General features: G+C 39.8%; 1 protein-coding gene across 1 annotated transcript in view; it reads left to right on the forward strand.

Moving 5' to 3' along the window:
• The window catches only part of SFMBT1 (Scm like with four mbt domains 1), a 99,795-nt gene that overhangs the window by 68,506 nt on the left and 4,983 nt on the right, over positions 1 to 26,306 (forward strand). The window contains exons 6-17 of the mRNA XM_081106150.1: positions 2,695 to 2,941; positions 3,630 to 3,724; positions 4,446 to 4,547; positions 6,297 to 6,447; positions 8,742 to 8,824; positions 13,904 to 14,030; positions 14,986 to 15,099; positions 17,615 to 17,657; positions 19,143 to 19,207; positions 21,778 to 21,917; positions 22,726 to 22,835; positions 23,562 to 23,737. Of these exons, the coding sequence (XP_080962276.1) occupies positions 2,695 to 2,941; positions 3,630 to 3,724; positions 4,446 to 4,547; positions 6,297 to 6,447; positions 8,742 to 8,824; positions 13,904 to 14,030; positions 14,986 to 15,099; positions 17,615 to 17,657; positions 19,143 to 19,207; positions 21,778 to 21,917; positions 22,726 to 22,835; positions 23,562 to 23,737 (1,453 nt within the window). The remainder of the gene's footprint in view (positions 1 to 2,694; positions 2,942 to 3,629; positions 3,725 to 4,445; positions 4,548 to 6,296; positions 6,448 to 8,741; positions 8,825 to 13,903; positions 14,031 to 14,985; positions 15,100 to 17,614; positions 17,658 to 19,142; positions 19,208 to 21,777; positions 21,918 to 22,725; positions 22,836 to 23,561; positions 23,738 to 26,306) is intronic.

Consider the following 26,306-nt stretch of genomic DNA (forward strand, 5'->3'; position numbering starts at 1 on the left):
AGGACATAGGCATGTGTACTGGGAGGTTTAAGCTTGTTATCCTCAGAGGTTACAAACTGCCGGCTTGCTCAGTGCCTAAAGTATTCTGAATTAGTTGCTAAGACAAAAATCTAGTTTTCCAAATGCTGTTATGTAGCTGGTGTTTTGGTTCTCTCGCTCTGTAACAGAGCAGGTGTTGACTCTGCTTGAGGATGAGCGTTGGTAACTCCCATACCAGGTGGCTTGAGACTCTCTCCCTTTTAAAAAATATATATATTTTTGCTTTCAGAGAAGGGAGAGAGAGAGAAACATCATTGATGAGAGAGAATCATTGATCTGCTTCCTCCTGCATGTCCCCCACTGGCATGTGCCCAGATTGTGCATCAAACCATGACCTCCTGATTCATAAGTTGGCACTCAACCACTGAGCCACACTGGCTGGGCAAGACTCCCTTTTTTTCAGTCAGAAGACAATAGTAGATCTGTAGTACTTCTACCACCTACTTGCTTTCAGCAGTCCTTTTACATTATTGTAGGTTTTGAGCTTGTTAGTAATCATAGATTTCTTGTTTTTATAAAAATCAGTTGATTGGTTATGACATTTCTAAATTATTTTTTGTTACTTTGTGCAATTGCAAAATGTAATGTATGAAGTTTCCAATTCCTCTAAATCGTTGACAGCACTTATATTCTCTTTTTGGTTATAGCTATTCTAGTGAGCATAAAGTAGTACCTCACTTGGATTTAGGGAAGTCACTTATTTCCCTAATGACTGAGGATGTCGAGCATCTTTTTAAGTGTTTATTTGCCATATGTGTATCTTTTTCTAGAGAAATGTCTTCGCCCATTTTAAAAATTTTAATTATTAATTTGTTTATATATTTATATGTTTTTTATTGCTTTTCTTTGAGAGAGGAAGGAAGAGAGAGGGAGGGAGGGAGGAAGGGAGGGAGGGAGGGAGGGAGAGAGAGAGAGAGAGAGAGAGAGAGAGAGAGAGAGAGAGAGAGAGAGAGAGAAACATATATTGGTTGCCTCTCATGAGTGCCCTAGCCAGGGATTGAACCCACAATCTAGGTATGTGCCCTGACTGGGAATTGAACCCACAACCTTTTGGTATAGGAGATTACTCTCCAATCAACTGAGCCACCTTGCCAGGGCGTCCCTTTTTAAATTGGGTTATGTATTTTAATTATTGAGTTGTAAGAGTTTCTTATGAATTCTAGTTGCAAGTCTAGATCAGATAAATAATTTTCAAATATTATCTCCAGTTCTGTGGATTATCTTTTCACTTTCTTGATATCATTTACAGCACAAACATTTTTTATTTTTATCTAGTCCATTTTATCTGTTTTTTCTTTTTTTTGCTTGTTCTTTGGTGTCATATCTAGGAAAGCTTTGCTTAACCTGACTCATTTCATTATGTTTAGCTAGCACCTTGTACATGTTAAAGACTCAGTAAAATTTGAGCAAATGCATGAAATCATGAGCAAATGAATTAATAAATATTCTTCTGTACATTGACCTTGATTCTGCCATTTTATCTTTAGCTGTGAATGTGTTTCCTCCACTTGTTCCCATGTTCATTTGTATAATAAGAATATGCAAGTGTCACAGAGCAGTTCTTATTAGAAAAAATGTAAGTTTGAATATTAAGAATTGATTATGTAATAATGTTGGAATTAGCATTCCTCTTTATTCTTCATTGTAGCTTTTAATATATATCTAGAGAGTGAGACTTAAACTTTTCCTTTCTATCAGTGTAATGAAAGCACTGTGTTCTTAAGAACATTGTGAAATGAGTAAAAACATCAGAAACAACCTAAATGCCATCAGTAGATAAGTGGATCAATCACTGCCCATTTGTAATACTGGATAGCAATACAACCGTTTAAAATAATGAGGAAGCCCTAGCCAGTTTGGCTCAGTAGATAGAGTGTTGGCCTGCAGACTGAAGTCCTGGGTTTGATCCTGGTCAAGGGCAAGTACGTTTGGTTGCAGGCTCCTCTCCAGCCTAGACCCTGGTCAGGGCTTGTGCAGGAAGCAACCAATTGATGTGTTTCTCTCACGTTGATGTTTCTCTCTGTCTTTCCCTCTCTCTTCCGCTCTTCCTAAAAATCAGTGGAAAAATATCCTCGAGCAAGGATTAAAAATAATAAAACAATGAGGAAGATTTGTATGTGCTATTATAGAAACATAGCTATGAGTTATTAAGTGACAGACACAAATTGAAAAACAGTTTACAGTGTTCCTATTAAAAAAAATGAGAGTGAAAAACACAGACTTATGTGTAGAAAACGCAGTCTCAGAGAGTGTGTGCCAAAGTGTTTATTGTGTTTTTCTTTTTAAAGGTGGGATTGTGAGGTATTTCGACTTCTGTTGTTTTTTTCTTTGATGATCGTGTTTGCTTTTACAACAATCAGAGACTAATGATGATATTTTTAAAATCCTTACTAGATTAAGCTATCTAACATAATCCTCAAGGCAGAGATCTGTTAGAATAGTTTTATTGCATTATAGGTAGATTTTTTTTTAAGACAAACATTTTATATCACCTACAGATAATACTATAGGTTCTTTTATGATATTAGACAATTCAGTATCACTGATTTTGAATGGGTAAAAATATAAAGGCTTGTTGGAGGTTATTTAAACTTGACTTTTTAGAATATTATGTTAACTTCTTTTATGTAATATTGTCTTCTTTTTTACCTACAGCTCCGTAACGGGAGGAACCCTTTAGATCTCATTGCTCCAGGCTCCAGGCTGGAATGTCAAGCTTTCCAGGACACGCTGAGCACTTGGATTGTTACTGTAGTAGAAAACATTGGGGGAAGGCTGAAGCTACGCTATGAAGGACTGGAAAGTTCTGACAATTTTGAACATTGGTTGTATTACTTGGATCCGTTTCTTCATCACGTTGGTTGGGCAGCTCAACAAGGATATGAACTTCAGCCCCCATTAGGTGAAGAGAAATAGAACATTTTTCTTTTAACTATTATATTATTTTTATAATACGTTTTTATTAATATTTATGAGGCTGAGAAAAGCATTATTCTGCATATTATAAAAACCTTTATTACTTTGCATAATAGAGATATTGAAAAAACATATAGGGAGTTAAGCTAAACACCTATAATTCTTTTCGTTTTATTGCTTTTGGTAAGAGGTCAGTATCAGGTGAGGCAGAAATCTATAAGGTATGCATATCATAGATTTCTGCCTCACCTGATACTGACCTCTTACCAAAGTTAAAGAAAAATTCCCGAGGTAGCATTCATATAGGTATCGGAGTGGGACAGATCTTGAGTTCAAAGCAGATTGTCGATTAAGATATTATAACTGGAGTTACTGTGTAAATCCATTTGCATTTATTATTATGTGCCCCAGTTTGGATGTTGTATTATGTTATTTTGTGGACTACAGCAGTCCTTGATCTCAGTGTAGGTGTTTGCACTGTACTTGACTCCCAAAGCTCTGAACCGAGGAGACGAAGAAGGTGTAAGTTCTTTGAGTGAAGATGGCATAAGTGGGCTTGAATCCTTTTCTGTCCCAGTGGAAAGTGATTTTTGATTTGTGTGAATGCTTTCACAATAGTTACTGATACGCATATTCTGTAGTTATTTAAAGTTGCCCGTCTTGTTTTACTAAAGCCATCAGGCATCTGAGAAGTGAAACTGAGTGGCAAGAGATCTTGGCCAAAGTGAAAGAGGAAGAGGAAGAGCCGTTACCATCTTACTTATTTAAGGTAAGAACAACAACGAGTGGAACAGTCTGAGGGAGGCGCAAGGCATAAGATAACCCCTGGGGTCAGAGTGCTGTGGCGTCCGAAGGAGGGAAGAGGTTTGGAGGCTGGAGTGATGCTCATCCTTTTCTTTTTCTAAAAATAGTCTAGGTTTTCTCCCAAAGACCTCTTAGAGCATTTTGAGCTTTTTCTACCCTTAAAAAATGTTTTTTTTTTAAAATGTCCAATTATGGCTGACACAATATTACCTTAGTTTCAGGTATACAACATAGTGGTTAGACATTTATGTAACTTACAAAGTGATCCCCCCAATAAGGTACCCATCTCACACCATACAGAGTTATAATAATATTATTGTTATATTTCCTATGCTGATTTCTACATCCCTGTTACTGTTTTATAACTGGTAATTTGTACTTCTTAATCCCTTCAAAGTGAAGGAATTTTTCCTACGCTTAACTATATAGGTTTGACTTGTTATCAACTAAACTTGTTTTTCTGTCAGATAGCCTTTGTGTTTAAGATGTAGAGAGTAGGAGTGCCTCCTGTGGTTTTATTCCTGAATAATGTTTTTCAGGGAAGGAAATGATAGGATTAGGTTCTTTACCAGAAGTTGGACAGGTCCGTTATTTTAATTAACTAAGGGTAGTATTCAGTTATATATGAGTATAAACTTAATGTGAAAATACTGTGTTCTTACTCCCTCTTGGTGTTTGCATTTCAGGACAAACCAGTGGTCGGTACACATTCATTCTCTGTAAATATGAAACTGGAAGCTGTGGACCCCTGGTCTCCTTTTGGGATCTCGCCTGCTACAGTTGTTAAGGTAAAATGGGGGCGACTTTCTTGGTAAGAATTCCTGCCAGGGTGACTGGGTTAGGAAATTAGTAGTATTTTGGTTTCAGGCTCTCCTAATCCAACCCATTGTACTGCCCAGTTCTCTATGGCCTCTTCCTTCTTTGGAGATTGGTTGCCCCAGCCAACCAAAGCGCAGGCACCAGAGTAGAGGGGCATGTTTGTTTTTTTGTGTGTGTGTGGGGGGGGGGGCAGGCCTGCCTGTAGTAGAGGAGAGTCAGCCGGCAGGTGAGCCGTGCTACCTGAAAAGCCTGGAGGCAGCAGTGTCACTGGTGTCCAGCCAGGTGCAGGAGATGTATGGGCAGCAGGTGATCAGTATCACGGGACCTGCCACTTGGATTGCCCAGCCATGGATTCTAGGTTCCGACTTTAATCTTTTGGAAGACTGACAGAAGTAAGGCTCTTGTTAGGAGTAGCCACAAGAACTGGGCAGGTGTCAAGGCCCAGTTACTCGGTTACTAGAACTGAGGCATAAAGGAGAGAATTTCAGTTGAAAAACCCCATTTACTGAAAGTAGAACCAAAAGTCGTGCACAACTAGAGGAATAGTTGCTTTGATGCTGAGTCATCCAATCTGGTAAGATTGAAAGTTTCTTTGCCTTGGAAAAAGAATCATTCTTAGAATGGGGAGGAATTCTGACCCTGCAATGATGTCAGAAGACCGTAACTAGAGTCTGAAGGCTGTGGGGTGGTGAGGAGCCAGAGGAGGTTCATACAGCCTCTTCGGCATTTGAAACTAGGCTAGGATCTGAAAATCAAATATACTGGTCCAGTTGACTCCTCAGTAAGCCTAAACTAAATTTTGTTTGGAACCATAATACTTAGGTTTGAATCCAGGTTCTGCTAGTTCCTGCTTGCTCCTGTCTATAACACGGGGCAAGTTATTTAACCTCTTTTTTTATTTTTTGAGTTTTATTTATTTATTTATTTTTTACTTCTCATCTGAGGATATTTTTTCCATTAATTTTTAGAGAGGGGGTAAGGGAAGCAAGGGAGAGAGAGAGAGAGAGAGAGAGAGAGAGAGAGAGAGAGAGAGAGAGAGAGAAACATCAATGTGGGAGAGACACATCAATTGGTTGCCTGCCGCATGCTTCCTGACTGGGGCCAGGGAACAAACCTGCAACCCAGATATGTGCCTTTGACCAGGAATCGAACCCTCGACCCTTTCGTGTGCCGGCTAATGCTCTAACTACTGAGACACATGGCTTAACCTGTTTTTAAACTTAGTTTCTTTATCTGCAAAATGGAGTTGATAATAGTGCCTACCTCGTTAGATTGTTAGGAAGATTACAACTGATTAATTAAAGCATTCAATTAAAATAGTGTCTGACACAGAAAACATTTATTGAGTGTGTAAGTAGTAGTATTAATACCCATTGTAGTTAAGAACTTTTTTTTAAATCACATCCAAGCACATGTTTTCATTGATTTTTAGAGAGAGAGAGAGAAACATCAAACTGTTGCCTTCTGTATGCACCCGACCAGGATTGAGCATGCAACCTTTTTGGCGTATGGGACAATGCTCCAACCAACTGAGCCACCTGGCCAGGGCATAGCTATAAACTTTTGTAACATGTTCAGTTGTGCCAAGGAAATGACATGTGTATGTTTGTGTGTGTGACTGTGTGTGTGTGTGTGTACACATGTGTGCATGCACATGCATGTGTGCATGGGCACATATACATAAAACTATTCATTTATTTTATCAATTGTATGTACAGGTTTTTGACGAGAAGTACTTTCTGGTGGAAATGGATGATTTGCGACCAGAGAATCATGCAAGGCGATCCTTTGTGTGTCATGTTGACAGTCCTGGTATTTTCCCTGTGCAGTGGAGTCTGAAGAATGGTTTACACATCACACCCCCTCCTGGTATTCATTCGTTCTGTTCTGAATTGGTTATCAGGAACTTTCCTTTGAAATGAGATTTATCAGATACGTTACCTGGATCTCTTGTCCCTTTCTCTCTTCGTGCCCCAGCCTCTCCTTAACATTTCGGAGCCCAGGACAAGTATAAGTGAAGGCCTAGGATCCATATATTTACATTCTTGAAAGTTATACATTGTTAAGCTCTAAATGAAGTCTATTCTGTCCTACCTTGACAAATGCATCTTCATGACAACCTGGGGTTCCATGTGCTTCCTTAGTTCCTTCCATCTTGTTTCTGTTGGGAGGTCACAGAAGGGTGGGGATAGTTTGTGCAGTGGATGTTGAGAGCTGATTTATGAGAAGAGATGTGAGAGCCAGAGCTCGGAGGTAGATTATTGGTGATTTTTAGGTGTCTGGGCCTTATCTTAGAGGGAGACTGTTCAGATACAGAGAGAGGTTTATGGTCAAGAGTAGGACATAGAGGGGTAGTGGATAGGAAAGTAGCAGCTCATGTTCTGGTGTTTGCAGCTTTGCAAAATACAATCTTTGACCCTTTAATCAAAACTTATAAATATGACTTCATTGAGCTTGAATGAAATTTTTAATATTTTTTAACTTGGAATATCTGGAAGTGTCAGACATTTTTCTGACTTTTCTATCAGCAAACGAGATTTGTTGGCAGACTGCATCCTTTTTTAGTAGGCTTCTGGTGAAGGCCAGCTAAATGCTGACTGCTCGAGCATGGGGCTGGGAGAGCCCTGTGTGCGAGCAGGAGTCATAAGCTCAGAGCTTTTGCCTTCCCTTCAGTTTTCTTTCATCCAGCAAACATTATGGAATGTTTGCTATGAACCAGACATAGGGCTTGTCATTAGGGGGTACAACCCATTTCCTTCAAGGAGCAAGAGGGAGAACAGTAACAGAGCCTCCCAGGTCCTCCTTCGTCAGTGGACAGAATGGGAGAGCCTGCCTGGAGGGATGGGGTGAGGGGCACATCTGCAAGAGCAAGTTCGTGTTTTTCAGGAAGGCTCTGTGCATCCCAAGTTCTTTATCCTGCCTGCTGATTTTCGTGAAAAGGAGAACCCGTGATTAAAGCTATTGGGCTTTCAGCACTGTTATAGACAACTCAACTGTCTTTGTAAATAGAAGGAAAGTAGTGGAATATCTCATTGAAAATGGCAGATAATTTACTGTGAGGAATTGAGGTGGAGGCAGAGGTAGAACATGATACCAATCTCAGTTGGGCAGAAGCGATTGCAGGGACTGTTTGGCTGTAGGATTGGCATAGTCTTGAGTAGCTTGCTTTGTACCTGTGAGCTCTGCAGAGCCTAGAGGCCTCAGACACAGCAGGCGCAGCCCAGCTCCTTGCACACAGATGCAGAGACTTCTACCCAGAACCTGGTAGATTTAAGTGGAGAGGCAAGTTCAACTTGTTTTCTAAAATGAATTCATGATTCAGGTTATAAGAGCATTGAAATTCTGTAGGGCATGAATCATAGTCAAGAACATCATATTTGTAGGAGCTAAGATATGTTTAAGGAAACAGCTTTATGAAAGAAAAAAGTCTTAGCTGATTACATAGTACTGCTGTCTCCTTTAGAGCCTAAGTCATAATAGGATTGATGATAAGATTGGATTTATTGGTACAAATCAAATCCAGTTATAACTGTCTTAAATTTTTTTGTAAATTGCCAATAATTAATCATATAAAATATTGCTCAAAATAAAAGCCTCATTTGAAATTAAAAATTTATCCAAAGAATTATATTGTCATGTAGTTTGACCACATTTGCTCTGTTTTATAAAATAAACAAACAATGCTTTGGATTTATAAAGTGTTTGTACCCGTCTCTAGAATGATTAGAGTCCCCAAATTAGCAAAATTAGAAGTTGCGGGTGCACATTTGGCAGAGCAATAAAGCCAGGCATGCTTTTGTGATGTGAATCATTGTTTTTGTTTGTTTGTTTGTAATTATTATTTAAAGTATTATATATGTCTCCTTTCTCCCTCATCAACCCTTCCCCGGCCACGCCCACCCCCCAGGACATGCCCCTACCGCCCCAGTGTCCATGTCCATTGGTTATGCTTGTATGCATGCATTCAAGTCCTTTGGTTGATCTCTTACCTCCCCAGGCCCTCCCCTGCCTTTCCTCTGAGGTTTGACAGTCTGTTCAATGCTTCTCTGTCTTTGTAACTGTTTTTGTTCATCAGTTTATGTTGTTCATTATATTCCACAAATGAGTGAGATCATGTGATATTTATCTTCTCCGACTGGCATTGTTCTCTTGTCTCTACCTAGGCTACCCTGGCCAGGACTTTGATTGGGCCGACTACCTCAAACAGTGTGGTGCTGAAGCTGCTCCCCAGAGGTGCTTCCCTGAGGTGAGAACCCGGACCGACCTCTCGACCCCTCGCAGCCACTGCTGCCTGTGCTTTTTGTGATGAGTACTCTGAAGTCAACCCTCCCACTCAACCCCAATAAGCATCTTGTTGATTGTAATCAAATGGTCCAAGGAAAAATCCATTCACTGCAGAAGCTAATTTGTTAATTATTTAAAGTTTATCAGTTTTATTTTTTATTAACTGAAATATGAATTTAAAATTGTAGTTCATAATGATTTTTGATGGTTCAATAATATGAAAAAATATTAAGTGGAAAAAATTGTTAAACTTATTTAAAACTACTCTATCAAAATTATTATATTTTTAACATAATAATAAATAATTTATTTATCAAAATAAAACCATGCACATGGCTTACAAACCCAAACAGCAGTAAAAAGCTTAGAACATAAAACACCAGTTCTCAGCCTAACCGGTTTGGCTCAGTGGATAGAGCGTCGGCCTGCGGACTGAAGGGTCCCAGGTTTGATTCCGGTCAAGGGCATGTACCTTGGTTGCAGGCACATCCCCAGTAGGGGGTGTGCAGGAGGCAGCTGATCAATGTTTCTAACTCTCTATCCCTCTCCCTTCCTCTCTGTAAAAAAATCAATAAAATATATTTTTTTAAAAACAAGAAAACAAAACACAAAACAACAACAGTTCTCTGTCCTGTCCCTTTCCACTCTCCCTTCCAACAGCAGTCACTTCTACTCTTCCTACACTTGTTCTGGTAGTTACCCTTCTCATTTCCAAAATAACATGCTGTTTTTTTGAATCATTCATTTCAGATATGTCTGTTGCTTCTATATTATGGTAAATGAACACTTAGCTATTTTATATTATCTTTCTCCTCTGTCTTACCCCCACCTCTTCTTTCTAGTAGAGTTATATTATAATTTTTGGTTAACTCTGAATTAAGTATATTATCACATGCATATTATTCATAGCTTAGTACTGCAATATTTTATGATTGGTTCCTTTTTTAATTGCCTTGTTTTTCATAGCTTAATTTTCTTTGTTTTATTGCTAGTTTTTCCCACACCTTCCAGTAGCCTGCCATAACTATTTCCACAAAGGCAATCACATTAGGAAATCTGTCATTCCCCCACTTTATGAAACAATTTATTTGAGAGATGGGAAAGATGAATAATATATGCAGATGTTCCCTTATCTGACTTTGTCAGACAGATAATTAGTGGGTTAATTGAAAGTCAGATAAATCAGGGAATCATTTTTTTGATGAAGTGTCTTTTAATCTAAGATGTATAAATATGCATTCATTTGTTTATCTTTTGGTAAGGCTTTTCCTTTGAGTATAGATGGTCAACAAGTGTTCTCTCGAGTTTTTTCTTGCATGAACTACGCCTAACATAAACTCTGATTTTCAGTAAAATGACAACTTTGTTACTTTGAAACAATTTGAATGTAATATGCAACCAGACACTTTTGCAGGTGTCTGAAGTTCCCCCATTAGCATATGTTGCTTTGGCTCCACCCACCTGGTAAATGGGCCCCGAGTGAGATGATGATTGTACAGAACACAAGCACAGGGCCCGTGCCTGGGTCATAGTTCATGTTTGGAGCCAAATCTCACACAGCGCCCCGTACCATTGTCCAGAGTCTCCTCGGTCCAGCTAGACCTGGGTATTTTCTTCCTAGTTGAGGGGTTTTGTTGTTGCTGCTGCTGCTGTTGCTTTAGGGTAGAGGGGTTCAAATATAATATGTTCTCTAGCTGTGTTTTCTTTTCCTCATGTACTTGGCCATTCTGACACCCCGATATAGGAAATCTGTCTTACTAATATTTTTCTTAGAGATATCCCTCCTAGCAACCTCTGTTCTCTCTCCCTGGATGGGTTGCTCTCTAGGCTTGCAGTACAGTTTTAATCCTGGAAGCTGCCCTTCAGTGCCACCCAAGGAATTGACTCTCCCCTTTCTGTTTCGTGTAGCTTGTGGCCTCCTCTTTCTTGGTTTACTCCCTGGTTTTATGGAGCCTGTCTCAGTAGCTTCCTGAAATGTCATGTAAGGGAGGTAAATTTTTGTAGGCTTTGCATGTTTGAAAATGTCTTCATTCTACTGATTTGATTGATTGTTTGGCTCAATGTGGAATTTTGAGTCAGAAGTTACTTAAGAGTTTTTAAAATATTACTTAGTTGTTTTCTACCTTCCAGTGTTGCTCTACCTTTGAGGCAAGTTGAAAGCCATTCTTTTTCTTGATCTTTCATAGATGACCCACCTGCCTTTTACTTCCTCCTGGAAGGTTATAGAACCTCTCCCCACGGTTCACGGTGACGAGCTATGGTGTGGCCTGTCTTCATTCACATGCTGGCTTTTCAGTGAGCACCTTCTCTCTGGACATTCGTGCCTCTCTGTGGGGGGGTTCTCTTGAATTTCTTTTTTGATCTCATTCTATTTCTCTGTTTTCTTTTTCTAAGATTTTTGAATTTGTATGTTGGGGTTCTGGATGAGACCTCTGCTTTTCTTGATTTCCATTTCTTAGTCTTTTTGCTTTGCTTGCTGGAAGATTTCTTAAACTTTATCTTTCAACCCTTCTTTTTATTATTAATTAATTTTGAGAGAGAGAGAGAGAGAGAGAGAGAGAGAGAGACATTGATTTGATGTGCCCTGACCAGAGATCAAACCCAAAAACTTGGTGTTATCGGGTCGATGCTCTAACCAACTGAGTGACCTGGTCAGGGCTTTCATACCTTTTTTTGAGTTTTCAATTTTTAATATCATAGTTTTGATATCCAGAACTATTTCTGTTCTGAGTATTTTGGTTTTAATAAACATATTATTCTTATTTAAGGATGCAATAGTTTTTCTTTTTTTAATTTATTGATTTCAAAGAGGGAGGGAGAGAGAGAGAGAAACATCAGTGGTAAGAGAGAATCATTGATTGGCTGCCTGTGGCATGCCCCCTACTGGGGATCGAGCCTGCAACCCAGGCATGTGCCCTGACCTGGAATCGAACTGTGACCTTCTTGTTCATAGTTCAGTGCTCAACCACGGAGCCACAATGGCCGGGCACAATAGTTTTTCTTGTCAGAGGATGTTAATTATCCCTTCGTTTTGGGAAGTTTTCTTCTCACTTAATCTGTTTTTTTCCAAATTACTTGCTTTGTCTGTCTTGGTCTCTAGCTTTCTTATCTTTAGATGTCTTGTTATTCTTGGTTGGTTACTTATATTTAAGAATGGGAGACTAAAAGAAAAAGCTGATTGAAGCTCTGAGTGCGTTGGTGGGGCTTGTCAACCTTGAACTTCCATATAGGGTGGATCTGGCTGGTCATTTGTTGGGGACACCTAGTCCATATTTTTATGTGTGTCTTCTTGGGCTTATCACAGTGATGGCAAACCTATGACACGCGTGTCAGAGGTGACACGCGAACTCATTTTTTTGGTTGATTTTTGCTAAATGGCATTTAAAATATAAAATAAATATCAAAAATATAAGTCTTTGTTTTACTATGGTTGCAAAGATCAAAAAATTTCTATATGTGACACGGCACCAGAGTTAAGTTAGGGTTTTTCAAAATGCTGACACGCCGAGCTCAAAAGGTTCGCCATCACTGGCTTATCATAAGAAGTCTCTTCTAGTCCCTTGCCTGCAGAGTAGAGGCAAGGGCTGGGTCTCACATTCCATATGCAAACCATGTTTTGGACACTGCATGCATTCCTTCAACAGTTCCCGTGTCCTCCTGCCAGGGGTCTTGTGTGTTACCCTCTCTGGAGGGTAAATTTCATCTTATGTAGGGGAGGGGAAGAGACAGTTGTTCTGAGCTGTGGAGTGGAGGAGCTGAGGGCATGACCTAAAGTTCAACAACAAATCTTTTTGTTTTAACTATTTCTCTTCCAACTCTAATTGCTCCCTACCTGCTGCTGCCAATTCTTAGCTTTCTTGACTGTCAGCTTAGGTTTACTTGTCTTTAATCTGCTGAGTTAGTTCTAGACCAGCCGTGGGCAAACTACGGCCCGCGGGCCGGATCCGGCCCGTTCGGCTGTTCTGTCCGGCCCGCAGAGCCCAAAGAGCGGAGGGTTCTCTTGCTCTCCCCTCCGCTCCTTCACCAGCAGCAGTGTTAACATGTATTAGTTCACACAAACACTCCATCCATGCTTTTGTTCCGGCCCTCCGGTCCAGTTTAAGAACCCATTGTGGCCCTCGAGTCAAAAAGTTTGTCCACCCCTGTTCTAGACCCTATTCTGAATTTTAGCTTATAGAATGTTGTCTCCTTTCCTGTTTATCCTAGCAGGTTTATGTCTTTAAAAACAACAACAACAAAACCACTTTGATGTTAGTGAGTTGTCAAAAGAGAGAAAACAATCAAATACAGTTAAGTTCTTTATTTTGACCCAGAAGCTGCACATTTTTAAGACATACATTTGAGATGACCCTTTCCCTTTATTCATAAGCATTGTTCATCCCGACTGCCTTTTATGACACACAGAGTGGAAGGAACCAGACAGTTTATTGTACGATGGGACCCTTTATGGGAGGATCAGCGAACCAGTAGCGGTGAGAAGCCATTTGATTCGGGCACAGAGCTTAGATATTTTATTTTATGGAAGCATCATACTGACCCAGGAGATAGGTGTTCTCAATTTCATCTGACATAAGAGGAAACTGAGTCAAAAGAAGTTATGAAACTTGAGCAAGGTCACAAAGGTAGCAGCAATGCAGGTATATCTGACTTCAGAGACTGCCTACAACACCAAAAGGAAAGACATTTTCCCGTTACTTCATGAAGAAACAAAACAAAGCAAAAGACACTTATAGCATTAAAGTATTACTCTAGGACAGTGGTTCTCAACCTTCTGGCCCTTTAAATATAGTTCCTCGTGTTGTGACCCAACCATAAAATTATTTTCGTTGCTACTTCATCACTGTAATGTTGCTACTGTTATGAATCGTAATGTAAATATCATATGCAGGATGGTCTTAGGCGACCCCTGTGAAAGGGTCGTTTGACCACCAAAGGGGTCGCGACCCACAGGTTGAGAACCGCTGCTCTAGGATTAACTGTCAGTGGTCTCTCAGCTTAGCTCATGAGTTAATATTTAGTATGTTTTGGACTTACCTTCCAGTCGATGTCTGAGCACGAATTTAAGGAGCACATGAAGCTCGAGGCGGTGAACCCCCTTCTCCCCGAGGAGGTGTGCGTGGCCACCGTAAGCGCCGTGCGCGGCTCCTACCTGTGGCTCCAGCTGGAGGGTGAGTGCCAGGCCCCGAGAAGCCTTCTGGGGCCGCTCTTCTCCGCCTTTTCTGTTCACCCCTGTAACGCTGTTTGTTAAACTTAATCGATTAGCTGAAGAGGACTCTTGTTCAGAGACTTCTCTTTTATAATGTGAGATCCTAATGTGAGAACAGGATTCTTTTCTTGTTCTTGACTTTCACATTTTAGGACATGAATGTAAATAAAAAGCTTTTACTACAGAGTCCCATGTTTTCTTAATGGGAAAAGAATAAATCAAATAGCATATATTTTGATTTGACCAAAATATATGGGCATGGGCATTAACAACTAACTCATTCAAGAGATAATATTTTGGTTGTCCCCATCCATTAGAACCAAAAAATATGTAAAATAAAAGAGATATATTATACTCAAAGTAACAGTCAACAGTTGGACAGGTTTGTAGACAGAAGCACAGGGCACGTACTCAGCTCTGCAGTTACTGTGTGTGGCCTGGGTTTCGTTTTTATTCGGCTGCCAAATAGACTCAGTACTTCGTTTCCAGTTTGTAGAATTGGCATTTGATACAGATATCAAGGACAGTATTGAATATAAACTTTATTTTTTAACCCCAGCTGAGCAATTTACCTACGCCACTTCCTGATTCGAATTCACTGATCTACCTTTGGCTTGTCCCCTTGTGCCACAGCTGATGTTGAATATAATTGTCACTTTTGCCATTTTCCAATTATCTCATGGAGGTTGACTGATATTTGTCAGCCATCTGAATGATACTGCTGGTAGTTTCAGTTTCTTATTTGCTATTCTCTAAGGGTCACCTATATATTCACCACCCATTTAGGTCTTTATATAGCTATGCATGAGGTTAACTGTTTTTCTTAATGTTTGTCACATGTGAAAAAGTATGACTTCTGATTGTCTAAAAAGGGTATTCAGTGGCCTAAACATTTTTTTTTTTTTTAATCTAAGCAGGTTCTAAGAAGCCTATACCTGAATGTATAGTGAGTGTGGACTCCATGGATATATTTCCTTTGGGCTGGTGTGAAACCAATGGCCATCCCCTCAGCACTCCTCGTCGAGCACGAGGTACCTGCCTTTTTCTGGGCCAGAGGGTTGGTTGGTAAATAATCTGTTGTGTGGCTGCTACCAATTAGGATGAATCTGGACAGTTCAGAGAAAAACAAAATGATATTCTGGTTATCTGTTCACGTATAAGAAATTGTTTATTGTAACAAACGTTTATCACCTTACTGTTTCTGTGGGTCAGGAATCTGGGCACAGCTTAGCAGGTCCTCCGGGTCCGTCTCTCACGGCTGCAATCCAGGTGCCAGCCAGGGCTGCAGTCACCGCGGGCCTGACGCGGGGAGGACCTGCTCCCAAGTTGACACAGAGGAGTGTTGGCAGCTCATTTCCTCGTGGACTGTTGGACCGAGGACCTCCGTTTCTTGCTGGCTGTCGGTGGGAGGTTTTCCTCAGTTTCTTGCCAGGTGGCCCTCTTTCTAGGGGAGCTCACAGCGTGGCAGTAGGGTTCAATCAGCCAGCAAGTGAGAGAGCAAGAGAGGCTGAGCAAGATGGAAGCCAGAGTATTTCTGTGACCTGATGCTTAAGTGTCCCACTCCCCACCCCCTTTTAAAAGCTCTTTATTGAGATACCATTTATATAACATAACATTTGCTCTTTTAAAGTATAGCAGGTCCTCAAATAACGTGGTTTGTTCAACATCATTTCATTACAACATTGATGAGCTGCCATAGGAACTTAACTCTTGTTTATATCAGTTGTCCCCATCCATTAGCCAGTTCACTGTCCCTCAGACCATTGGAAGGCCGGACTATAGTTTAAAAAAAAAAACTATGAACAAATTCCTATGCACACTGCACATATCTATTTTGAAGTAAAAAAACAAATGTTTTCGGCGAGCTGCATGTGGCCCGCGGGCCGTAGTTTGAGGACCCCTGATAGCCTATGGTAAAATTGGTTTTGCTATATGTCATTTTGCTTGAAGTCATAGAATTTATTGAAGATGTTAAGTGAGGACTTAACTGTATACAGTTCAGTGGTTTTTAGTATATTCACAGAGTTTTGCCACTGTCACCACAGTCAATCTGAGAACATTTCATCATCTCAAAAGAAAACCACACTCCTTAGCAATCACCTCTTTGCCTCCTGCCCTGCAGCCCTAGCCCACACTAATCTAACTCCCATCTCTATAGATTTGCCTGTTCTGGACGGTGCCTGTGAATGAAATCGTACACTATATGGTCTTTTGTGACTGCTTCTTTTAGTATGTTTTCAGAGTTTATTCATGTTTTAGTATGTTTTTTTTTTCATTTGTTTATATTTCTGAATAATATTCCATTGTTGTACCACATTTTGTTTACCCATGCATCAGTTGATAGACATTTGGATTGTTTTCATTCTTTAAGCGATTATGAATAATGAAAGATTTTTATGTGGACTTAGGTTTCCATTTCACTTGAGTGTAGCACTCTGTGTGTAACACTGACAGACTGTTTTCCAACGCAGCTGCACCACTTACATTTACAGCAACGTGTGAGGGTTCCACTCTTCATATTCTCCCAACACGTATTTTCTGCGGGTTTCTTGTTTGCTATTTATAATAGCCATCCTGGTAGATGTGCGATGGCATCTTAACTGTGGTCTCGATTTGCCTTTCCCTAATGACTAGTTATGTGGAGCATTTTCTCATGTGCTTATTGGTCATTAGTGTATCTTCTTTGGAGAAATGTCTGTTCAAATCATTTGTCCATTTTTAATTTTTTTTATTGTTGAGTTGTAGGATTTTGTTACATATTCTAGATATTCTTTATCAGAAATATTACTTGCAAATATTTTCTCCCATTCTGTGGGTTGCCTTTACTTCTCTTGATAGTGTCCTTTGGTGCACAAAACTTTTTAATTTTGATGTAGTGCAGCTTATTTTTTCTTTTGCTGCCTGTGCTTCTGTTGTCATAACCAAGAAATCACTGCCAAATCAATGACATGAATATCCCCCTCTATGTTTTCTTCTAAGAGTGTTATAGTTTTACCTCTGAAGTTTAGGTCTTTGATCCATGTGGAGTTACTTTTTATATGTGGTGTAAGGTAAAGGTCCAACTTCATTAATGTGGATATTCGGTTTTCCCAGCACCACTGGTTGAAAAGACTACTTTCCATACTGTGTGTGTTGGCACCCTTGTCAAAACTAGTTTTTATTTTGAATATCTATTCCTGCTTAAAAAATATTCATGGGTGGGGAGTGAGGGCGGAGGGTGGGGCGGGAACTGGCAGGAGGGGGGTTATGGGGGGGGAAAAAGAGGAACAAATGTAATAATCTGAACAATAAAGATTTAATTAAAGAAAATATTCATGGGAGTTGATTGACCCAGGGAGCCTTGGAAATATTATTTTTGGTCTTTGTTTAAAGACCCCGAAACTGTGCTTTAGTCTAGATATTCAGACATATCAGCACTTATTTATAGCACTTGCTAGTTATATATACATACAGGGTTCAAATATGCTAATGTTATGTTAATACATATATAAGTTTTCCTCTGTCTTTTATTTTTTTCTTGACATACACATTATTTTCTTCTTACAGTACACAAACAAAGGAAAATTGCAGTGGTTCAGCCTGAAAAACAGTAAGTAATATAATAGTATGTTTGAACAGTTGATATTAGAAAGTTAGAATAGAAAAAGAAATAATTAAGAGTATATCTCCTCACATGTTAATTTCTCAGATGGAAGCATAATCCTTTAATTCAGCTTTTGATAATTTATATACTTCTCCTTACAGTTTATACATTTCTTAAAATGACATTATATACAGAAGGGTAAAATCCACTCTCAAGATGTTCCCCAAATTGAGTTTTCTTTGGCTTTGAGAGCTGGGAGGCATTTGAATAAGAGAGAGAATAGAGTCTCCATGCTGGGATTTATTAAAGAAGATAAAAAATTGTAAAGTAGGACATGATTCGTAACAGTGAAACAGTGGATCCTGAGGACAGCCGAAGGGAGAGGCGTATGGAAGGAGTGTCTGTGTGTCCCATCAGGAGGTTCTCCGCAGCACATCTTCCTACGCAGCTTTAGAGAAGCGGCTGGTTAGTGTTGCCTTAAAGATACAAGGGTTTCTGCGTGTACGCATGTGTTTTTAAATATTGGGTTTTCAGTTTTGTATTAGTTTGCTCAGGCCACCCTGACAAAATGCCACAGACTGGGTGGCTTGGACAACACGTTTACTTCTCACAGTTCTGCAGTGGGGAGTCCGAGATCAGTTTGGTTCCTGGTCAGGGCTTTCTTCCTCGCTGGCAGACTTACCACGGTGTCTTCACATGGAAAGGATGGGCGGGAAGGAGAGCCTTCTCTCTTCCTCTTCTTACAAGGCCACCAATCCTGTTGGGTTAGAGCCCGACCCTTTTTACCTCCTAAAAAAAAGCCTTGTCTCCAAATACAGTCACATTGAGGATTAGGTCTTTGACATGGATTTTAAAGGGACACGATTCTGGTTATAACAAATTCTATATAATTTATATCTGCTTTTGTGGCTATGTGAGTAATAAAACTGACCTTAGAAGTAGGAGGCCACAGAATTCTAATCTAGGTAGTGATAGCAGTGACAAAAACCTGGCCTTGGATTTTTCCTTGACTTAGTTGTCAAGACTGATCCAAAGTTTTAGTCAGGAAGTATTCTAAGAAGATAAATTAGTCTTTTTCAGTGATTGCTGCAAATACAATAATTCTCTTTTTAAATAATATAATTTGTCTTTAATTTTTAAACTGATGGAAGAAGAAAACAGACTCTATATTAAAAATGTTTCTGTTCTTTAACAATTAAAAACAACAACTAGTCTACTTGCGTTTTTAGAATCCCAGAAGGAATTCTGTAACTGTTGCTAATGTGAATGGGAGTTTGTTTGAATGTGCAGTATCCTCGGGCTATAGACTGTTGGCTCCCTAGGCTGTGTACAGTTGCCATTTAAAAAAAAGAAAGATCAAGGAAGTACCTTCTATCACAGATTTCGCTGTCTGCCACCTTTGCTTTCTTCTTAGATTTGAAGGAAACTAACCCTCACACTTTACTGACTTTACGGATTATCTTACTATTTTGTTGTGTTTTCTTGACTCAGAATGCCATCCTCGAGGACTGTCCATGAGGGCCTGAAGAGTCGGGAGCTGAACTCCACAGGCTCGGGTAGGATTGAGTGCCTGCAGCCATAGGGAAGGAGGACCTGTAGTTTCTTTAATGGACGGTATCTAAAAATAAACAATACATTTGGTTTACACAATGTAGCTTCAGAGGGATCTCTGAATTGTGATGTTTGTCTCAAGATGTACTTATTAACAATGATCTTTGGGCTGACATCCTTGTTCATTTACAATGTCTACAGAATGAAGACATTAATATCTCCCACATGACCACAGTCAAGTTTGGGTTTTGTGATAGGTCAGGCCACCTTGGGAAAGGAGTCTTAAGACTGATCGCTTACTGGGTGCCGAGGGCTCCGGAGATCAATATTATTATCCCCGAGTTTAGATAAAGAAACAGGCTTTCCAGGCAGTGCTCTTTCATATGTATATATATTTCACAATTAAAAAAATAAAGCACTGGAAAAACAGGTTGTCCCAGAGGCGATACCTGATCAATGAGACAAGGTTCTTTTTGGAGGCCAACAATCTCTCCCGGGACTGATCTTGCCTCCCCCTTTGCTGGTTGTGTTATGCTTAGCATCTTGGCTGTGTGTCTTCTAGCACAGGTTGGGCACCTGGATGATAGTTAGTAAATGCCTAGAAAAGAAAAGAAACCAAAGCTTAGAGAGATCATTCAGTTTATGAGTAGAAGGGTCAGAAATGAAACTCAGATCTTTCTCAAGTTCAAAACCTGCATTTTTTTGGTCTCTTCTACCCACTGCCTTTTCATTATATCATTTATACATGGAGGATCAGGGCTGTGTAACTCATTTTTGATGTATTACTATGCCTACGGAAACTACAGAATTAAGACATTAATATCTCCCACATGACCACAGTCAAGTTTGGGGTTTGTGATAGGTCAGGTCACCTTGGAAAAGGAGTCTGAGACTGATACTTATATGAAGGAGTTTTGTTGGGGAGTACTTCTGGGAACAACTCCTTGGAGGGGTAAAGGAAGCAGGACTGGGCAGAGGGAGAAGTTGAGCCACATTCGGAGTAACAGAATTCCAGTCCGACGGGGAGTCTTGGCACTGCTATAGCCACTCAGACTCGTCCCTGAGTGAGGCAGTTCCTGGAAATAGGCTGCTGCTCCCTCTCCGCCTCACAAAGGGTGGGGTCTTACAGCCCAGAGTTATAAACTGTCAACATCCCCAGCGGAAGGGAGCGGGAGTGCCTTAATCCCGAAAGGGGGATCTGGGTGGTAGAGTTCAGATGCAGAAGTGGACACCAACATACTGACCCGTGCGCCAAGACTGCATTCTTAGGAGCATTATGTACTGCAGGGTCCTGTCGACAGCGGGCAGTGCACACACAGCTCCTTTCCTCACGTTGGCTTCTTGCTGTTTGATATAAAATGAAGGTGTTTTAGTGTCTTTGAATGTTTTACATTCAGTTGCTGGGTTGCCAACCACTATGAGGGGATTTTTAAAAAATACTGTATTGCAGTACAGTATTCGTATATAAAAATGGTTGAACCTTGAAACCTCTCTCAACCAGTACTTTGTTGTTGAAATATCAACTGTTCATGCCTGGAAATTTTTTTTTCCCCTAAGAAAAAAAAGTACTTCCTAGTAGGAAAAGAAAAAAAAAGAATAGATCCAGAGACAAATGGGGGAGGGGGGGTGGTGCGGGGTTAGAGGGCAACCAAAGGACTTGTATGCATGCATATTAGCATAACCAATGAACACAGATGCTGGGGCAGTGGGGGCTTGCCCAGGGTGGGAATGGCTGGGGGAGGGAGGTCAATCAGGGAAAAAGGAGACATATGTAAAACTTTAGACAATAAATTAAAAAATAACTTATTACAAGAAAAAAAATGACAGTAATATTGTAATAACTATGCATGTTGTCATTTGGATACTTGACTTATCAAGGTGATTGCCTTGTAGGTTATATAAATGTCTAATCACTATGTTGTATACCTGAAACTAATACTATATTGTATGTCAACTGTAATTGAAAAGTAAAATAAAAATGAAATACTTAAAAATAAATAAAAAAATAAAAAATAATAAAAATGGTTGAAGAGAGGGGTCTCTAGGCCCCGTTATACCCCACAGTACTTAAAGAATTAGAGATGTGACCACAGTGTACTTTCAGCCCTCTGAGAAATCCGAGAAATGGGAGAACACTCACATCATAAAGGCTGCCGTTATAGTAGTTTGGTGCTTTTAATAATATAAATTGAGGTTCTGGATAGTATTCACCATCACCCCCTGGAAATATTCCAGAGTCCATTATTGAATAGGTGGTTGTCAGGAATCATCATGGGTTCTGGAAGAAATCTTCCACTTCCTTGATTGATAGAAGTATAAGGCTCTAGAACAGTGTCACTAACCCAGGAGTTAATCTGCACGTAATTTAGGACGTTGTCTGATTTTAGCAGTGATAAGCTCTCTGATAGGGTTGTTGGGCACTCTCAGATAACATGTTAAACATCAAGATAATGTAATTTCTGATATTATATAATGGTGTAGATGCTTGTTTTTCCTGCAGTAACCCAACTTTGAAAATAGGGGTTGGAAAATGACTGTTCTGAATATTTGTGTTTTTTTTCTTTTCATTTCCCAGTTATGATTAATGGAAAATATTGCTGTCCAAAGATATACTTCAACCACCGTTGCTTCTCAGGGCCATATCTTAATAAAGGAAGAATCGCTGAGCTGCCTCAGTGTGTGGGACCTGGAAACTGTGTTCTGGTCCTCAGAGAGGTAAGGTTCTGGCAGAGCAAAAGAACTTGGAAACTTCGCGGCAGTTTCATACACGCATTCCTGCAAAGATCTCTGCGTGCCATGGAAGTGACAACCTTAGGTTTTGTCATAAGTGATTAACTTTTCTCGTGTTGGACAGTGAACTGGGCATGAAATTATTTCTGCCCACAGAACCTTCACCTATTAAGCGGTTCTTCACATGACAGGCTCACCTCTGTCAGTGTAAAAGGTCTCTGTCAGAGACCCATGGGAACTGGGCAAGAGTCAGTGTGAGAATAGTCAGCCTGTCACCGAGAGGCTGTGGTGTGGCGTTAATCCGGGACCGTGATACAGCTGCGTGTCTGCTGGACTTGCAGAGCTTCCTGCCAGGATGCCACAGTGCCAGCAACAGATGTGAGGAGCATCAAACTGTTCAGCCCACGGAAGGGCAAGGCAGGCTGGGGAGGCTGGCACTCGGTCCGACTCCTCCACCCACACGAAGGCTCGGCTGTCTACAAAGTGTCCCAAAGAAACAGTTTTCTGAGTATTGTGACTGGGAATGGATTCGGAAGCACACACTAGAGTAATTTTAAATCATGGCTCCATTTCTTTCTGACCGTAACGTTTTAAATATTCAAGAGAGTCTGATTACTCTCTTATTTGCGATTTTGATCAGGTGTCTTATCTTTCGTAGTATTATTTTGTTAACATTTGTTAACTAATGTGACTAGAATTAATCTCATAAATGACATGCTAAGGGATGGCAAGGTTCTAATGGTCTGCTTTTCTCCTTCCCAACCCATATTTCTACTTTGAAAATGGAGCACAGGTCCTCACCTTACTTATCAATGCAGCTTACAAACCCAGCCGTGTCCTTCGGGAGCTGCAGCTGGACAAAGACTCTGTGTGGCATGGATGTGGGGAAGTCCTCAAGGCCAAGTGAGTAGGCTCCTCCGCCTTTATGCATATGCACCCTTAACAGGCCACAGAATCAGTTCTCCCACGGGTCATGTTAGAGCACTCAGGCTCCTTGGGCAGTGCTGCTTCAGCTATTTGCGGTGAAGGCCCAGGTTTGCTTTCTTGTAAGTTTCCATTCTGTCATGGACCAACCCTTTTATAAGATATGCTAGAAATGAATTATATGAAATACGAAATTTAAAAGGCATAGAATTCAAGAACAGTTTTCATTGTTACTAGATTTTAGAAACATAGAATTCCTTTTTCAAATTACTGTGAAAGTTCATAAACGTTTACTCTTGTTTTCTGCCCTGAACTTGTCATGGGTGTATGGCAGTTGTCAGGTCTTACTGGGCCTCACACCACACTCTGAGGATACTGCCTGAGGGAGAAAGACAGCGAAAGTCACTTTTTTGTTATTAGTAGAAGTTACTATTTGAAAACCTTAAACTTAGGAACAGGAAGCAGGAACCTTATTTTGCCAATTTAAGTAACTCAGCTTTTAGTTGTCATAGCTTACTAGATTATAAATGTAAGTATATAATACATAAACTCCATATTATTTTTGGAGTCTTAAAATATAAAAGACAGCCTATTCTAATAAGCAGAAATACTCTATATTCTAACAAGCAAATATTAATACACTTGACTTTTCTCTGGATAATCACTAGCCCAGTAAACGTGGTGTCTGATGTCTTCCAATGGCAGATACAAAGGGAAGAGTTACCGGGCTACTGTTGAGATAGTGAAAACAGCGGATCGGGTGACTGAATTCTGCCGGCAAACCTGTGTCAAGCTGGAATGCTGTCCCAATCTGTTCGGTCCACGGATGGTTCTGGATAAGTGTTCTGAGAACTGCTCTGTGCTTACAAAGACCAAATATAGTGAGTCATGTTTTTCAGATTTGTTAACTATAGCAGCTGACCATACCTTGTATCTTGGAAAGTTTTTATTTTGCAGACTCACATATAGCAGAGGTATACAAACTTATTCGGTGAAGGACCAGATAATAAATATCTTAGGCTGTGGGTCATGTGATCTCTGTTGCATATTTTTTAAAAATATATTTTATTGATTTTTTTACAGAGAGGAAGAGAGAGGGATAGAGAGTTAGAAACATCGATGAGAGAGAAACATCAATCAGCTGCCTCCTGCACACCCCCTACTGGGGATGTGCCCGCAACCCAGGTACATGCCCCTGACCGGAATCGAACCTGGGACCCTTCAGTCTGCAGGCTGAGGCTCTATCCACTGAGCCAAACCGGTTAGGGCTGTTGTATATTTTTGTTTGTTTTATTTTCATGTTTTTTAAAAAAAACTTTTAATAATCTAAAAACCATTTTTAGCTTGAGAGCTATACCAGACAGATCATGTGCCAGATTTTGCCAGCTTTTATATCTAGCAGGTACATAAATTAGCTGTTGAAGTATTAGGATATGTAATTCATTCATACAGTCTGCAAGTGTTTATTATGTGTCTGCTGTGTGCTGACACTGTGCTAGCACTGGGATATAAGAGTAAAGAAAAAAAACTTCTGTCCTCATTGAGTTTACATTTTAATGTGGGAGACAGATAATAAACAAGTGAATAAATATATAGGGTGTTAAGTATTGTGGATAAAAATGAAGCAAGATGAGCAAAGTAGGAGAGTTTTCCAATAGGAAACAACCTGGAGAAAGCCAGAGAGCCAGCTGCACAGACAGACACGGGGTGAGCATGGGTAGGGGTAGCAAGAGCACAGGCCTGAGGCAGGAGCGCGCTTAGTGTCTGTGAGGAGCAGCAAAGAGGCCACAGTGTTTGGGAGGCATCAATAGCAGGAGGGGTGGTTGCAGACTTCATTCTGAATTGTATAATGACACCTGTTCCTTCTCATTGTTTTTCTTCTCTCTTGTGAACCTGCAACCAAAAAGCAAGTGATAAAGGATGAAATTTCCAATTTGGAACTTTTTCAAGGCACTGTTATCCAACCACAAAATTCTGTTCCTAACTTTCCTTAAATTGTACAAGCCCTGATGTCACTTGGGAGAATTAACACAGAGCAGGACTTTATCTTGATAAATTTAAAGATTGCTTTTAGGGATCTCTCATTCTGTGCCTCTTAAACTTTATCATGCATGCAAATTCCCTGATGATCTTGTTAAAGGGAGGTTCTGACTCATCAGGTGTGTGGGTTTCTGGGACCCAAGTGTCTGCATTTCTAAGACTCCCAGGTGCTGCTGATACTGTTGATCTAAGGGCCATATTTAGCATGATGAGTTTTATAATCAGGACTTGAATGATAAATCATAGAAGAGCAACCTTCTAGTTTCTGTTTATATTTATTGGATTGTAAATTTCTTAAGGGTAGAGATTGTCTTAGCTTATTATGTTAGATTCAGCACTTAGGTTAGCAAATTGACAAAAAAAAGTTGCAGTTATTAGTAGGTAAGTGAAATATGCTATTCATGCAAGTGTATATATAACTATGCCACTTTGAGGCTTTGGAAGACATATGGATTTTATTATGCCTTTTATCTGAATTTATTTTTCACAATGAAAAAGTGAAATTAGACTAGATATTAGGAGTCTTTATAATTTTTCTCAATTTGAGTGAAGTTAAATGGATTTATATCCTTTGGAATTCATTTTTTTTGGTAAAAATTACAGTATATATTCATATTACATTAGTATATAACAGAGCTAGAATGTACGTTTCAATTTTAGAATTAGCTCTGTAATCTAAAATTTATAGGAAAATGAAAAGGACCTGGAAGAGGCAAAACATTCCTGAAAAAAAAAAGAAGAATAAAGTTGGAGGACTTACTCTGTCTGACTTCAAGTTTTACCATAAAAATGTAGTAATCAAGAGTTGGGTGTTGATGAAAGAATGTCAGGTAGAGTGATGGGACCAAGGAGAGTGTCCAGAAATGGAGCCAAACTTATATAGTTAAATGATTTTCAACAAAGATGACAGATGTAAGGGGGGAGGGATTCTTTCAACAAATGGCACTGGTACTATTAGATATCCAAATTGAAAAAAACAAGCAAAACTCCTTGTCTCCTACCTTACTGCAAATAAAAAGTAATGCAAGCTACGTCATAGACTTAAGGCCTGCGCCCTCTCATAACCCGGGACCCCTTGGGGGATGTCAGAGAGCCAGTTTTGGCCTGATCCCCGCAGGCCAGGCCGAGGGACCCCACCAGTGCATGAATCCGTGCACCAGACCTGTAGTAAATTAATAATAATACAAGAATAAACTTTTTTGCATTCTCACAACTGTAAACCTACTTTTGCCCCTCCCTGTGTGTTTTTAAATGATTAATTGAATATTATGTGACTGTTATCTCACTTAAAAAAAAGAGAAACAAAATATCCTGGGATTAGATCATGGTGATGGTTGTACAGTATAATGCATATACCAAAACCACTGAATTTGTACACTTTAATATAATGAAGTTTATGTTATGTGAATT

This window comes from Myotis nattereri, assembly GCF_964212035.1.
Source record: "Myotis nattereri genome assembly, chromosome: 14".
NCBI lineage: Eukaryota > Metazoa > Chordata > Mammalia > Chiroptera > Vespertilionidae > Myotis > Myotis nattereri.